The sequence below is a fragment of the Camelina sativa genome, chromosome 12 (assembly GCF_000633955.1).
Source record: "Camelina sativa cultivar DH55 chromosome 12, Cs, whole genome shotgun sequence".
NCBI lineage: Eukaryota > Viridiplantae > Streptophyta > Magnoliopsida > Brassicales > Brassicaceae > Camelina > Camelina sativa.
In genome coordinates, this window is record NC_025696.1 from 12,442,942 (window position 1) to 12,456,596 (window position 13,655).

The window sequence follows — 13,655 nt, forward strand, 5'->3', positions numbered from 1 at the left end:
AACGTTTCAATATTTCAGCCTAATACAATTTCTTTAATTTTGTAAAAGACTTTTTAACTTTCCAACTAACAGTAATAGAGTGTTAATGATTACGAAACTCAATTGATCTAATGATGAGTTAATAATGATCTCAGTTGATTTGGTTCAACGAAAAGGCTACGGAAAGAGACTCTCTTGATAACTTTATAAGACTAAACTGAGAGAGAGAGTTCAAGTAAACTCTGAAATTCTTTCGAATTGTCTAATCACCATTCCCATAATCTATTATAAGCAATACTACAAAACTGAAAACGCAGAACCCAAAAAAGAAGATCCGTCATATATAGTGCATTCTTCAAATTCTTCAAGCAGATTTCAACTTGTTCGATGCTGCTGCGAGCTGGGAGAGTGTTCTGTGTCCAACGAACAGCAGAAACACTCCCAACAAGGAAACTCCCTTTAGTGTCGTGAACAGATCCAACTGTAGAAATGCAACAAAACAAAACAAATTGTGATATGAGTACTTTGATGCAATGGTCCTTATAGTCTTAAACAAGAATCGGGCGGGGGTTATGAACACTTGCCTTCCACCAGAACAGTACATAGAGAAGCAGAACAGCTGCAATTCCGACATGGAAAAGTAAAGCGGGTATTGCAGAACCAGCCGAAGATGGGAAGCTCTTTATATTCGCTCCCAACTGTGTAAGCTGAAACATAAAAGGTTTATATGAGTAGTGAAAAAAATTTGATGATTTTCTTCGTATACTGTTTACAAGCAAAGGGAGACTAACCCCAATCAGGAAACCGATGAATGGGAGGACTATAAGACCCAAGAAAACTAGTGAGAGCTGTTTTGCTGGAAGCTTTTCAGGAATCCTGAAGATGTGTGATATTTCAGCTTTTGGTCCATATCTTGAGAGAGGCTCAGTAGATTGTACAGGAGGACGAGGCGCCTTCTCTGGACGCTCTGGTAGGTCTAGTTCGATGTGCCCAATATTACTTAATAAAGAGTTCTCCTGGAAAAACAGAAAGGAAGATAATAACATTGTTCAAATTCCTGAAACATAAATCAACTGCAATGGAACTGAAAGAACAGTACTTACCATCGAAGCATCTCCAATGGTTAGTTGGATCTCATATTTACCAGAGAGGTAGTAGAGCTTCTCAACCAATCCAAGAAAATCCTGAAAAATACAAACATTAATCGTTAATATTGTATTTGGGCGTCAAAAATGAAGATGAGACAGAACAAAAAAAAACAAGAAGATAAGTTTCTCTGCAAAAGAAATTCAAAATGTAGTAGTATAAGGAACTTAACTAGAACTAATTCAGACTTCTTTGCAGAAGTTTTCACGAGAAAGATATGCTCGACCTGTGACTCATGTTTCAGCTTGAAAAATGCCTGCATGGAAGTAAGTAAGTCAAGTTTGACAAAAAAAAAAAAAAGAAGTAAGTCAAGAAAGCGAACAGTGCAAAACCATTAAGAAAGCGGATTCAGGAATCAACAAACCTGGTGTGGCTTAAATACATGGCCAAGTGGAGAAGTTAACTGAAATGACAGGCGTAGCTTTTGGAGGTGGTTTGCTGATAATGCTACCGCTCCGTCTTTAGTTAAATCTAGCCTACAAATTTTGCAAAGAGGACCAAGAAACAAAATGAAGACGCTAAGCACGAGAAAAAAAGATGAAAAATATTTATTTTGTAACCAATAAAATGGTAAAAATTTCCTAACAAAAATGATTAAGCAAGCAATCACAGTAGGCGAAAAGGAAGTTTTTTAACAATGATGCAGGTGACATACTTTTTCTGAGATTCAACGCTCCCAATATCACTGTCAAGTACAGCAATTTCAGCATTCTCAATGCTAATAACTCCTGTGGCAGCTATAGGCACTTTTGTTTGAGCTTCGGTTATGTATACTTTTTCATTTGCTGAATCATCTAAAACAATCTGCAGAAGACGAAGCTTAGCATGTTATTAATATACATTTATATGAAGTCTTTGGGTGTAATAAAAAAACTACCAAGAGCAATACCTCAAATATAAATGTATACTTTCCAACATCAAAGTTTTTGGGAAAAGAGTCCAGGAAGTATGTTGCACTGTCAGCGTCAAACTTAAGCTCCTGCACTCCCAAAATGTCATGGAAACATGTAAACCAGCCCAACGCAGAGAAAACCAAACATTTACAAATGCGAGCTCAAACAGTCAGAGAAGCTACATTATTTTACCTGGTTGTTAATTACAGAAGAATCCTTTGTTCTAGAACTTATAGCTTGTGCGAGCTTCACACTAAGAGCTGGTGCCGTAGAACCGAGTACAGTGCTAACTTTAACCTAGTATAAGATAAAGATTACAATATTAGAATATAAAATAAATGAGAGACCTCTACTAAGAATATGCACTTCCATGAGACTGAGCAATCTCTAAACCAAATATCAGCTAATCGCCGTAATCATAGCCAGAAAATCTAAAGTTATGACTTTTAATACTAAGCTACCACTAATCAGCAGGGAGCCGTAATCATAGCCAGTAAATCCAAAATTATGACTTTCCCTACTAAACTACCACTAATCAACAGGGACAAGTACCAGAGAGGTCAAAGTTAAGACTTCCCTACTAAAAGTACAGCACCCAGAACTCTGAAGAGAGTTGTGTTAACCCAAGAGGGGAAAAAAAAAGATTACGGAAAGAGAAAAAGAAAATCCAAACCATGCCAGTCACATCTTGATGCAAGTTAATGATAAGGTACCTTCAAAGGCTCTTTCTTTGACAATGAAATGACAGTAGATGGAAGAGACAAGATGAGTGGAACGGAAAACCTGAAATGATGAGAATGAACATAGAACATATTATTCTTCAAATAGAATGACGAAATTACAGCGAGAGCATAAGAGATGAAAATTCACGAGTGTTGGAACGTTTAAACTTCTATTCGTCCTTACAGATATCTTTTCTGCAGTATTTATTTTGTTAAAAAATCTAGGATGGAATACTACAAGACATGCAAAACAATTTGACAATGTAAAGCGAAACAGTTTCCCTCTATCAAAAGCAACTGTTAAACACAGAAGAACAGGAGTCACAGTTAACCCTTGCAAATCTATGGCTTTCACTCACTCAATTCAAGGTTACTGAAATCTGCTCTTCCATGTGTACTGAAATCAACTGAAACGAAAATGCAGAAAATGGCATGAAAGTAGCATTACCGGTTGTCTTCCAAACAAGCTAGTGCATCTATTTGGTTGAAGAAGTCCTTGGCATCACCAGGAATTCCAACACCAAGAAGGAATTTGGCAAGACCAACTATCTTATCACCTGGAAGCTGCATGAGAGAATGGGAACACGAATGTGAATTATCAACACATCTGGCAGAATAGGATAAACAGAAATATGAGTATTACATACGTTCAGTCCTGTAGATTCTGAAGCTGCAAATGACGTAATCCCTTTAATTACTGATGCAGTAGTTGAGATTGGGCCTTGACTTGCATCGACAGACTTCTCATCGAAATAAAATGTCCCATCGTCTAAAATGCCAAAAAAACAATCAAACCCCATAAACGCAAAAACCAAACAGGTGAAAAAATGAAGCGATTGAAGAGAATTTCTTATGCATATAGCCATATACATAAGATAGCAAGTCGTTTATTGTATACCATATTTTTGGATACCGTCAAATAACTTCAGGATACCAGTCTTCAATGTCTGGATCTACAAGATGACAAACATGAATGAAGATATCATCACATAACCAAGATTAATCACCCAAACTACCAGATAAAATAGCAGAAAAGAATTCAAAGAAACCACCAGCATAATCCAATAAGAACTCAGGCAGACATGCATGACATGCATAATTAATTATCAAAACACAATTCTTTAAACAAAATTGTAGAACACAATTCCCTGTAGCTAGGACTTGGAAATTATAATAATCAGAACACAATTCTATATTTTAGTTACTAAAAGAGTTCGAGACCAAAAGTAGATCAACACTAAACCAAGATATTGTAGTGATGTCTCATAAAATATATTCTCAGGAAATCAGTATTATAGTGGTTCAAAGATCTCACTTACCAATGATTGATCAATCTCTGAAGGTGCTAATGAAATCACTCCAGCAAGCGTTTCGAAGGCTAAGCCTGAGGAAAACAAAATCTTATGTTCAGAATAATGAACGATATAACAATGGAGCAAAGATAGTGAACAAGATGAAGCAAGAATGGATGAGATGCATAATCTAAAAGGTTGGCATTAACGTTTGAGCATTGTGAAGTACAAAGTGCTAATCCAATTTGTACTACTTACCAGCAGCAAAGGTGCTTGATTCAGGATTGTTGGAGCTGTAGCGCCATCTTCCATCAGTCTGGCTAAGAGTCTGACACAAATGCACTATATCAGCCAAATTTTACTCGGAAAACAATCTAAGTAGAATAATACAGTAACATATCCACATTATATACACTTCTACCAGAGTCTAAAATTGATAGTTCAAAATGTACAATGTGACATCTGATAGTTCAACAACAAAATAAAAGGTGAGCTAGATAGAAATGTTCAAACCTTGATGGAACGGAAAACGGCTTCGGCATCTCCAATACTTAGAACAGTTCCAGGAAATTGCTCCTGTATTTACGGAAAGGCGAGGTCAAACCCTGAAGCCAGTAATAAGGAAAAGCAGAAAGCCAAAGCTATGGAGTTGAATAAAACAAACTCTTCCCAAAACTATTTTTACACTTGCAAGTAATGAGCCAAAAACTAACAAAACTCTCTTAAAATTACTCTTTGGAAATAGTACTCAATCCCACTCAAGACGCCCATCAAAAGACTAATTCGTATTTACCTTAACAAGCACCAAACCTCTGACAGAATAGTAGAAGTCAAGCAATGACTTTGCACCTTTAACACCAGCTTGAAGTTGAGAAACAATGTCCTTCAAAAGAGGGGAAAAAAAATGAACATACTTTAACCACTTAAGGTAAACAACTTTTGTGATACTGAGAGGGAGACAATTGTTTACCTTAAGAAGAACAGCTTCACCAGTTTTACATTTTAGAATCCCATTAACGCTTAAAGCATAGAATGCATCCTTTAGAGTAGAAGAAGACGATCCTAGAACTTTAACCACATTCTCACAAGTCGCTGAGCTAAGATCAGACTTTTTATCAATTCCAAGAATCTCCAAAGTCTTTAATGCTTCATACGCCTCCCCTAAGCTGATTAAAGAAAAAAAAACACTCAAACTTTTAGATAGGTACACACACAAAACAATTCATGAACTACGTAGTAATCAGTGAAATGTCATTAAAAACACCTAAATCAAAACAATGCTAACTAAGTAAATAGAGAAACAAACCTTTTGTAGGATCCATCGACTGGTAAGAAGACATCCACAGCCGCAGATCGGTGAGAGTCTGAGATCGGCTGGAAAACAGAAGCAGCACCGCAAATTGCTACGGCGAGTATCAGAACCAGAAACCGTAAGCCACTTCCAGCCATCATCACTGCATAAGAAGAAAAAAACAGATAAACTCATCAAAATCAAAACACAATTACGCATCTACGACGAATGGATCCAGAAAAAAAAACAATCGGAGATTTAAGCTTCTTACAGATCGGAAGTAGATCCGTACAAGGCAAAGAAGAGGATCAGAGGTCGACGAGTCTCAGTAGTCAACGGAGACTGAGGTTTGTGGAAAGCGTAGGATCGATCTATTAGCTTTTGAACCCCAGAGGACGAAACCAGAGAAAGAGAGCACAAAAGGCTAAAAAAAATATGAGTGTGAGTTTGATGACAGTAACTGAATTGACTATTTTACCCTCGCTTCCAGCTAATTTTACACTCAAGTGACATTGTGGTTAGTCCTGAAACGACGACGTATCAAAAAAAAACCCTAAAACCTTAACAGTTCAACCGGAGAGCTCCGCTCTGAGGAGAAGATCAGAATCACAGAATGATCCGATTCGCGAGATCGAAACCTAAAATCGAGCTACTGGGTTACGATTTTCTTCAGAAATGCTACGCTAGTGGAACCCCTAAAGGAAAAGCTAAGCTGAAGACGGGCCAACCATTGAAGCGCAACAAACTCACAATCAAGAAAGGCGGCGGAAGCAGCGGCGGAGGAGGTGGTGAGGAAGCAGGTAAGGGAAAAGGAAGAATCTCAGATGAGAAGCAGAAGCTATACGATCAATGCATAAACGCTCCTTGCCCTGTTCGTTACCTTCGACCCAAAGATATAGAAAGAGAGGCGAAACGAGAGAAGCTAGGGTTGATCAGTAAAGCGAGACAACGAGAGATTGAGATTCAGAAGAAAAGTGGATACAAAATGGGAGTTACTATTACTACTACCACAGAGCCGATTAGGATTGGGACTCCGGGATTGGATTACATTTCGTTAGGGATTTTTATGGAAGATGAGTTGCCTAAGTATAAAGTTACGGTAGAGGATGGGAAGAGACTTGCTAAAGAGTATAGTAGAGTGCTTATGAGAGAGCATAGGGCGAAACGTGTGGCGGAGACTAATTTGTTGAAGTTGAGGAAAGCTGCTGTTGAGGCATTGCCTGAGCATTTGAAGAAGTCTGCTTTAGTGCGTGATTTGACTCCGTTTCCGGCGATTCGAGGTATTGCTACGCTTACTCCTCCTATTGAAGGGTATCTTGAGAAGATTATGAATGCAGCTAATAAGAGGAACTCAGGTAAAGAGAAGCTGAGATGATGAGGTTAGTGGAATTTGTCTTTCCGCTGTTAGTTTGTTTCACTCTTTGTGTTGGAGATGAGTTGTGTTGATTGGATTTCGATCAAAGGAAACAACTTTGAGACATTTTACTACTTTGTGATGATCTTCCTGAAATAAAATTTGGCCATATTGGCTATTACCACTCTATGGTCCTTTTTTTACTTTCTTCTGTTTGAGGTTAAGTTATATCATATCGAGTTGTGAATGGTGAATTTTTCTAGGATGTAAAATGGAACCATCCTCTTGTTTGAGGCTTTATCTGTGTACATACAGTAGATTTGAAAGAAGGAATATGCAAACAGGATCAAGGAACAGCCTTCATTAGACCCAAATCTACATGTCTCAGTTGGATCACGCTTTTGTATCTCTTTTCTCATCTGGTCTCTTGGGTTTACACACATTTAGGATGTCTACTGGACCTTTGTGAAGGCCACTGGGTCATGTGATCAAATTGAAAAGTTAGGAGTGATCAGCTTCAAACTTGGTGCATCTTTTAATCCTCACCAGAATCATACTCCTAGATAGTAATTAGCAAATAGTAATAAACAACTCCAGAGTAACTTGGAATCTACAACAAAATGACACTTGTCTAATCCGTACGAGAATTGAGTTTTTGTGCTTTGAGCTGCGTGTTGGATGTATTTAATTATATTATGATAAATGTAAAACTGAAGTTCTGTAGAGCGTTTTCTAGGAGATGATGTTCTGCTTCTGCTTGTGGCTTCTTCCTTCATTCAAATATGCATTGTTTTTTGGTATTATTTCCTTCAGGCTCGCCAAAATTCATTTTCTGCAATTTCTTACCCGGTTGAGTGCAATGGCAAGAGTCCTAAGCTACAAGACCACCAGGATTCTCTAAGGAACATCATAATTTAAAAGCCGTAGAAGTCTAGTCTTAAAGAGAATTCTCTTTCTTCTCTGTACTAGTTGTAGTGGTACCTCTAATATAACTTGAGTTCTAAACAAAAAAAAATCAATATAAAAGTGAGACACTTTTTGTTTGTAGATTTTTATACAGCCCCATGTTCCAGGCCGCGGTTCCTGCCATATATGGAAAATTGCCGAACACAACACAATCAATATTGGCATTCACACAAAAGATAGATATATGACAGCTTTATAAAGTATTTAATTTCTAATTTCATAAAGTCTCTCTCTCTCACACATCATCATTATCGTGGTCGTCAAGAAATAGCCTCTCTCATCGGCAGCGTCTCATAGTATTTTCTCGAAAACTCGATGGGATCCCTGTTACCCCCAGCCAACAAACCAGAAGTAAGATCTATCCCTTGCTATATTTTTTGTTGTTGTTGTTGTTGTTGTTGTTGTTGTTGTTGTTGTCTAACTTAATTATTTGCATTGACGATCTGATTTTTTTCCGTAATTGTTTGATTCGTTTTCCGTTTTCCGTTTTCCGTTTTGTTAGGGCGTAAAACATGTGTGATACTGGACATGGAGGATTACACCATCTCTTGATTTGATCTATCTGAAAATCCAGAATGCATTGTTTGACTCGGGTTATCGTAGGACGGTTGTCTGGGCTTGGGTTAATACATGGTCCGATGAAATGTGGGACGAATTTATGGGCACCGGATTTCGTGTCTTTCCACAAACCAAAGGTGAAGAAGAACCCTCTCTTTCTCTCATTTTTATTTTTTAAATAATCTATCAATTTCTCTTTCTTATCGTCTCTATTGATTATTATAGTAAGACTATTCTCATTCTTTCAGTGGTTCAAGAGAAGAGACTGGAAATGATTATGGTGGACCTTCTTTTCTGGTTATCGGAAAGTTCAAATGTGCTCATACTCTCTAAAAACCACGAAAGCATCGAGCAAAACCCCTTGTTCTCCCGTTTTCGTAAAGTTTTGGAAGACAGAGATTGCTATTTGGCCGTAGCAAAGCCTGAGGTATTCATAAACGATAGCACAATTGTAGAGAGATCATACTACTTATTCAGCTGATCCCAGAGTTGAGTTTTTCGAATCAACTTGGAAGCCTCAAATATGGTGGTGGTGATCTTTTACTTGAAGGTAGTGAATCAAAGAAATTACTTCTAGTCTTGAGTGGCTTAGTGGGTAGAATACTTCTGATTGCCTCTCGGCTTCTTTTGTTTCCCTTAGTCCAGTATCTCTTTTTGTAGACCTATGGAAACCTCCGAATCTTGTGGTAAAATAGTCAACATTTTTGTGTATCTTTATGTCCCAGGATCACAAATCTTATAAATCCTAGTATTCTACAGGATCTTTTGAATACCACTAACTCCCACTAATGAACATGGCAATCACCGCTAGTGTTAGGGATTGTTTGCTATGCCTTCCATTCCAAGATTTTTCGAATTTTAACCCGTGGGACCTCAAACCTTCATCGCTTGGCCATTTGTACTATTCGCTTTTACGGTTTTACCAGAAGATACATCCCAATGCAGGATAGTACCGTCTTTTGAAACTGAGAACCCTCGTGAATCGTCATCTGATAGAGCTACTGCTGTAACAGACTCTTGTTGTTTGACTTTATATAACACGAAACTCATTACTACTCCGTGCTTCTTGAAAACTGTATTGGTAAAGTTGTGAATATGTTTGCAATATTGTGGATTTTTTGTCCACCACAATATATTTTCCGAGCTTTTTGCAAGAGAGAGATTGGAAGATGGAGGAGAGCAAGAGATAAAAATAAATAGGGAGGGATAAGAATTTAAGTACTTGGTATGCTCATGCAAATGTTGGTAGCCTCCTTTTTTGACGGATTTTGCAAGTCTTTGTAAAAAAAATTATTTAAAAATCATTTGATTGTTTTTGTTAGGATTTAATATGATCCCAATACACTAAAAAGACATCGAATCCTCTCACTTAAATCAAGAAAGAAAAGTTTGTTTTCTTCGAGAAGTTATGGTTATTTTGATGATTTCCTACATTTATGCTCTTCATTGAATTTCTATGTAGCTTTAGTAGCTTACAAAGGAAAAATGAAGACTGCAGAATCCTATAAACTTAAGCACCGGTTCATGATCTAAGCTACGGTCCAAACTTAGTTTTAATTATTTTACGTTTTAAGAAAAGTCATATGAGTTATTCATATTCCATTATAGAAGAACTTGGAGAATGTATTTAATTGTGGGCGAGAAGTGGGTAAGTGATCCTTGATTTGTTTTTAAGTCCGTATGTGAACTCGAAGACATATAAAATGATAACATAGTCTTGCATATGCATTTCAATTACAATATAAATCATATTTAACTATTTTAAAAAATTGTTTTTAATGTTTACACGGTTAACTAATAATATTGTTGATATGTATGTAGGGATTGCTTGAAAAAAGTTAATTTTTTTATTTCAACCACTACTTGTTCATATTTAATTTACTTTTGCTCAAAAGAACAGCTTAATTAAGAAGGTGAACCCATAGAACACGAATGTTTATCAGAAATAAATGATCGAGGGTGTATAAACTAGACTTTAGTTGTCATGCATGCATGTTTTGGATGATGTATTTAGGTATTTATATATTTTTATTAATTTATGATTATAGTAGAAACATATATATATATATATATATATCAACATTTTATTTTCTATTTACTTAAAAACTTTTTTATTATACCTAATGTAAAACTTTCTAACATCATAAACCTAAAGTAGTATTTTTTTTTTACTCAAACCTAAAGTAGTATTACATATAATTAAGTATTTTTAACTGATTTCACCGATAAGATTTTTTGTTTACGTAACATATTACATATATTATTTAATATGAAAAAATAAATTAACAAAAAAATAAGCAAAACATATATAAAAAATAAGCAAAACCTATGTAAAATATAAGTAAAACATATGTAAAATATTTTTATGTATGTGTTTTTTTTACAATAAAAAATAAAATAGACTCTCATATATCATATCATCTCTTTATTTCTTGTCACATTAGCATTTTGTTAGTCAGAAATAAATTTGTCATGCATGTGTTGATGCAAACATGAAAAATCTATTAACATACTGAAAATTTTAAACAAGCCAAAAGATATTACTATATGTGAGAGAACCCTAATTAACCAAATGAAGAATCTGATAAACTAAAATAAAAATGGAAAGCCAATGCCAATATCTTTTTAAAAAACAACTAGTGATCTAAAACTGTAGAACCAGAATTATCAGCAACAACACCACCTTCCTCAGCTTCCTGCAACGCCATCTTCTCCTTCAACGTCGCCTTAGCTGTATCATACGTTGCGTGCAACCCAAACAAGATGTAATATACAAGCAGAACACCTGTCCAAATTGCAAACCTAATGAAAGATTTGACATCGATCGAACCAAGAAGAAATATATTAATAGCGATCGAAGCTGAAGGCAACCACGGGACCAAAGGAACACCCCAAACTTTCGGAGCCCTAGCTTGCGGTACAAGAAATTTCATTCCAGCTGTAGACAAAAACCATATCGGAGCCGAAACGCAATATCCAATCCAATCTTCTTTTTCCAAGGCCCAATATACAGCAGTCGCGGTTGAGGACGCAAGAATCAAACCTAAGAACACTAAAAACTTGTTACGGTCACGAGAAGATGTTTCTCCGGTGACGTAATATCTTCTGACGAGAAGAGCCACAGCAACGACCATGAAGATAAAAAGTGTCGAAACAGACAAAAGATCGGCTAAAATTTTCAGTTTCGTAAAGAATGCTATGAGAGCTGTCGCGGCGAGCATTACCACGGTAGCGTTAATTGGTGTTCCAGTCTTTGCGTTGACTTGAGCTAGCCATGGAGGCATCATATGGGTCCGTGCAATGTGCGTCATGTACCTAGCTTGACCAATGGCTCCAACTAACAATACCGTAGTCATACCTGCACATTTCAAAGGTTAGTTTCAATGTGGCATAAACCAATATTTTTTTGCTTAAAATAATGCTTAGGAATGTGAGTTTATATAAAAATCAAATGTAAACATATTTACATAAACACAAACGCAAATACATAGTCAAGGCCAAAATCGTTGTTATACCTTTAAGGGCACCAAAAGCGACAATGTACTTAGCCCAATCCCATCCAACATCCGAAAAAGCAACCGAGAATGGCGCATCCGGATCAATCTGGCTATACGGTTGCATAAGACACAACGTAACCGCCATGAGACAATAACAAACCGTAGTAACCACCATCGATCCAACAAAACCAATAGAAATACTTTTTGGAATGTTTTTACATTTAATGCACTGACTTTAATATTAGTTACTAAAACTTCAAAATTAATTATAGATTAGACTTTAAAAAATAAGGAAATCTTTCTACCTCATTCAAACATAAATATATGATTTCTTTTCATTTTTATTTGAATTTTTATTTAAATTATCTTGAATTATTCTATAATATATTTAGTTAATAAAAATTGTGATTTTTTCCTGCATATGATGTAATACAAAAAAATTAAAACGGACATATATTACTCAATAGATGAATAAATATATGGGTACAATATCCCACGTCGTCTAAAAAAATTGGACAATGGTTTAGAGTCATACTATAAAAGAGACCAAAATGATTCTGAATACAAATGAGTAGAAACCTTGATTTATCAGGCATTCAAACATTAAAAAAATTTATTTGGTTTATTCCGGTTCTTTATTTTAAAGATTTTTAAAAGGTTAAATATAAAAAATATTTAAAACTTTTAAAAAGTTAAATATGATAAATATTATACCGTAGATACACGATAAATATTAAAAATTAAGATGATATAATGTGAGTTAAAATATCTCAGGACGGGGTTATATAGCGGGACGGGTTTTATCGATATTTATATAAATTAAAAAAATATCATTAGTTCGGTGTTACACGGGTAAAACATTATTTTATTATTTTGTTAACAATGTTAATATCAGAGAATAGACATATCTAATTAAATTGATTAAATAATTATTATGTAAAAAATAAATTATATTGCGGTATTATATGGTTTATTAAACAATTATTATATAATTATAACATATTTAACCAACAAATATAACTTATAATTTAAATATTTTAGTTATAAATAATTTTGTCTTGCGGTGTACCGTGGGTCCTAATATAGTATATATGTATATCACTTACATTTTATTTACTTAAAAGTTTTTTTATTTACTTAAAGTTTATTCTATCTAATGTAAAACTTTCTAACATCATAAACTAAAAAGGTATTACATAGAATTAAGTATTTTTCAACTAATTTCACCGTTAAGTTTTTTTGTTTACGTGACATATTATAAATAATGTTTAATATGAGAAATTTAAATAAGAAAAAAATAAGCAAAACATATGTAAATATAAGCAAAACATAAGTAAAATATTTCTATGTATGTAATAGAAAAAAATTGACTCTCATATCATATCATCTCTTCATTTCTTATCACATTAGCATTTTGTTAGTCGGAAATAAATTTGTCATGCATATTTTTGATGCAAACATGAAAAATCTATTAACATGTTGAAATTTTTTAACAAAGCCAAAAGACATTACAATTTGTGAGAGAACCATACTTAACCAAATGAAGAATATGATAGCTATATTAAAAATGGAAAGCAAAAGCCGATATCTTTAAAAGCCAAACCACACTATGATCTAAAGTTGTAGAACCAGAATTATCAGCAACAACACCACCTTCCTCAGCTTTCTGCAACATCATCTTCTCCTTCAGTGTCGCCTTAGCTGTATCATACGTTATGTGCAACCCAAACAAGAAATAATATAAGTAGGATACCTGTCCAGATTGCAAACCTAACGAAAGATTTGACATCGATGGAGATGGAGCCCAGAAGAAAGATATTAATAGCGATCGAAGCTGTAAGGCAACCACGGGACCAAAGACCCCAAACTTTTGGAGCCCTAGCTTGCGGTACAAGAAATTTCATCCTAACTGTAGACAAACCATATCGGAACTGAAACGCAATACCCAATCCAATTT

General features: G+C 35.2%; 3 protein-coding genes across 3 annotated transcripts; 1 reads left to right on the top strand and 2 right to left on the bottom strand.

Moving 5' to 3' along the window:
* LOC104731432 (dolichyl-diphosphooligosaccharide--protein glycosyltransferase subunit 2) lies at positions 158-5,741 on the bottom strand. The gene is made up of 20 exons (XM_010450810.1): positions 5,595-5,741; positions 5,339-5,486; positions 5,003-5,198; positions 4,826-4,915; positions 4,546-4,608; positions 4,291-4,360; positions 4,060-4,124; positions 3,639-3,693; positions 3,388-3,509; positions 3,189-3,304; positions 2,732-2,801; positions 2,211-2,315; positions 2,015-2,104; positions 1,781-1,929; positions 1,490-1,601; positions 1,298-1,381; positions 1,083-1,163; positions 771-995; positions 564-686; positions 158-460 (listed from the first exon to the last, which is right to left on the bottom strand). The coding sequence occupies exons 2-20, from the start codon at positions 5,482-5,484 to the stop codon at positions 344-346; spliced, it is 2,079 nt and encodes a 692-aa protein (XP_010449112.1). The 5' UTR covers positions 5,485-5,486; positions 5,595-5,741; the 3' UTR covers positions 158-343.
* On the top strand, positions 5,824-6,975 carry LOC104731433. Its single transcript, XM_010450811.1, has one exon. It carries the CDS (start codon positions 5,937-5,939, stop codon positions 6,696-6,698), a length of 762 nt encoding a protein of 253 aa, XP_010449113.1. The 5' UTR covers positions 5,824-5,936; the 3' UTR covers positions 6,699-6,975.
* On the bottom strand, positions 10,838-13,602 carry LOC104733438 (cationic amino acid transporter 1-like). Its single transcript, XM_010453017.1, has 4 exons — positions 13,452-13,602; positions 13,302-13,399; positions 11,717-11,927; positions 10,838-11,559 (listed from the first exon to the last, which is right to left on the bottom strand). Exons 1-4 carry the CDS (start codon positions 13,600-13,602, stop codon positions 10,838-10,840), a joined length of 1,182 nt encoding a protein of 393 aa, XP_010451319.1.

What these genes read in the sequence shown, in the direction of transcription:
- LOC104733438 (XM_010453017.1), bottom strand. Translation starts at nt 13,602, where the DNA reads ATGAAATTTCTTGTACCGCAAGCTAGGGCTCCAAAAGTTTGGGGTCTT. An exon ending in TAGGTTTGCAATCTGGACAG is followed by an intron (nt 13,400 to 13,451) that starts GTATCCTACTTA and finishes CGTATGATACAG; the next exon opens with CTAAGGCGACACTGAAGGAG. An exon ending in CAACTTTAGATCATAGTGTG is followed by an intron (nt 11,928 to 13,301) that starts GTTTGGCTTTTA and finishes TATTAAAGTCAG; the next exon opens with TGCATTAAATGTAAAAACAT.
- LOC104731433 (XM_010450811.1), top strand. Translation starts at nt 5,937, where the DNA reads ATGATCCGATTCGCGAGATCGAAACCTAAAATCGAGCTACTGGGTTAC.
- LOC104731432 (XM_010450810.1), bottom strand. Translation starts at nt 5,484, where the DNA reads ATGATGGCTGGAAGTGGCTTACGGTTTCTGGTTCTGATACTCGCCGTA. An exon ending in GTGAAGCTGTTCTTCTTAAG is followed by an intron (nt 4,916 to 5,002) that starts GTAAACAATTGT and finishes CCTCTTTTGAAG; the next exon opens with GACATTGTTTCTCAACTTCA. An exon ending in TCATCGGTTTCCTGATTGGG is followed by an intron (nt 687 to 770) that starts GTTAGTCTCCCT and finishes TTTATGTTTCAG; the next exon opens with CTTACACAGTTGGGAGCGAA.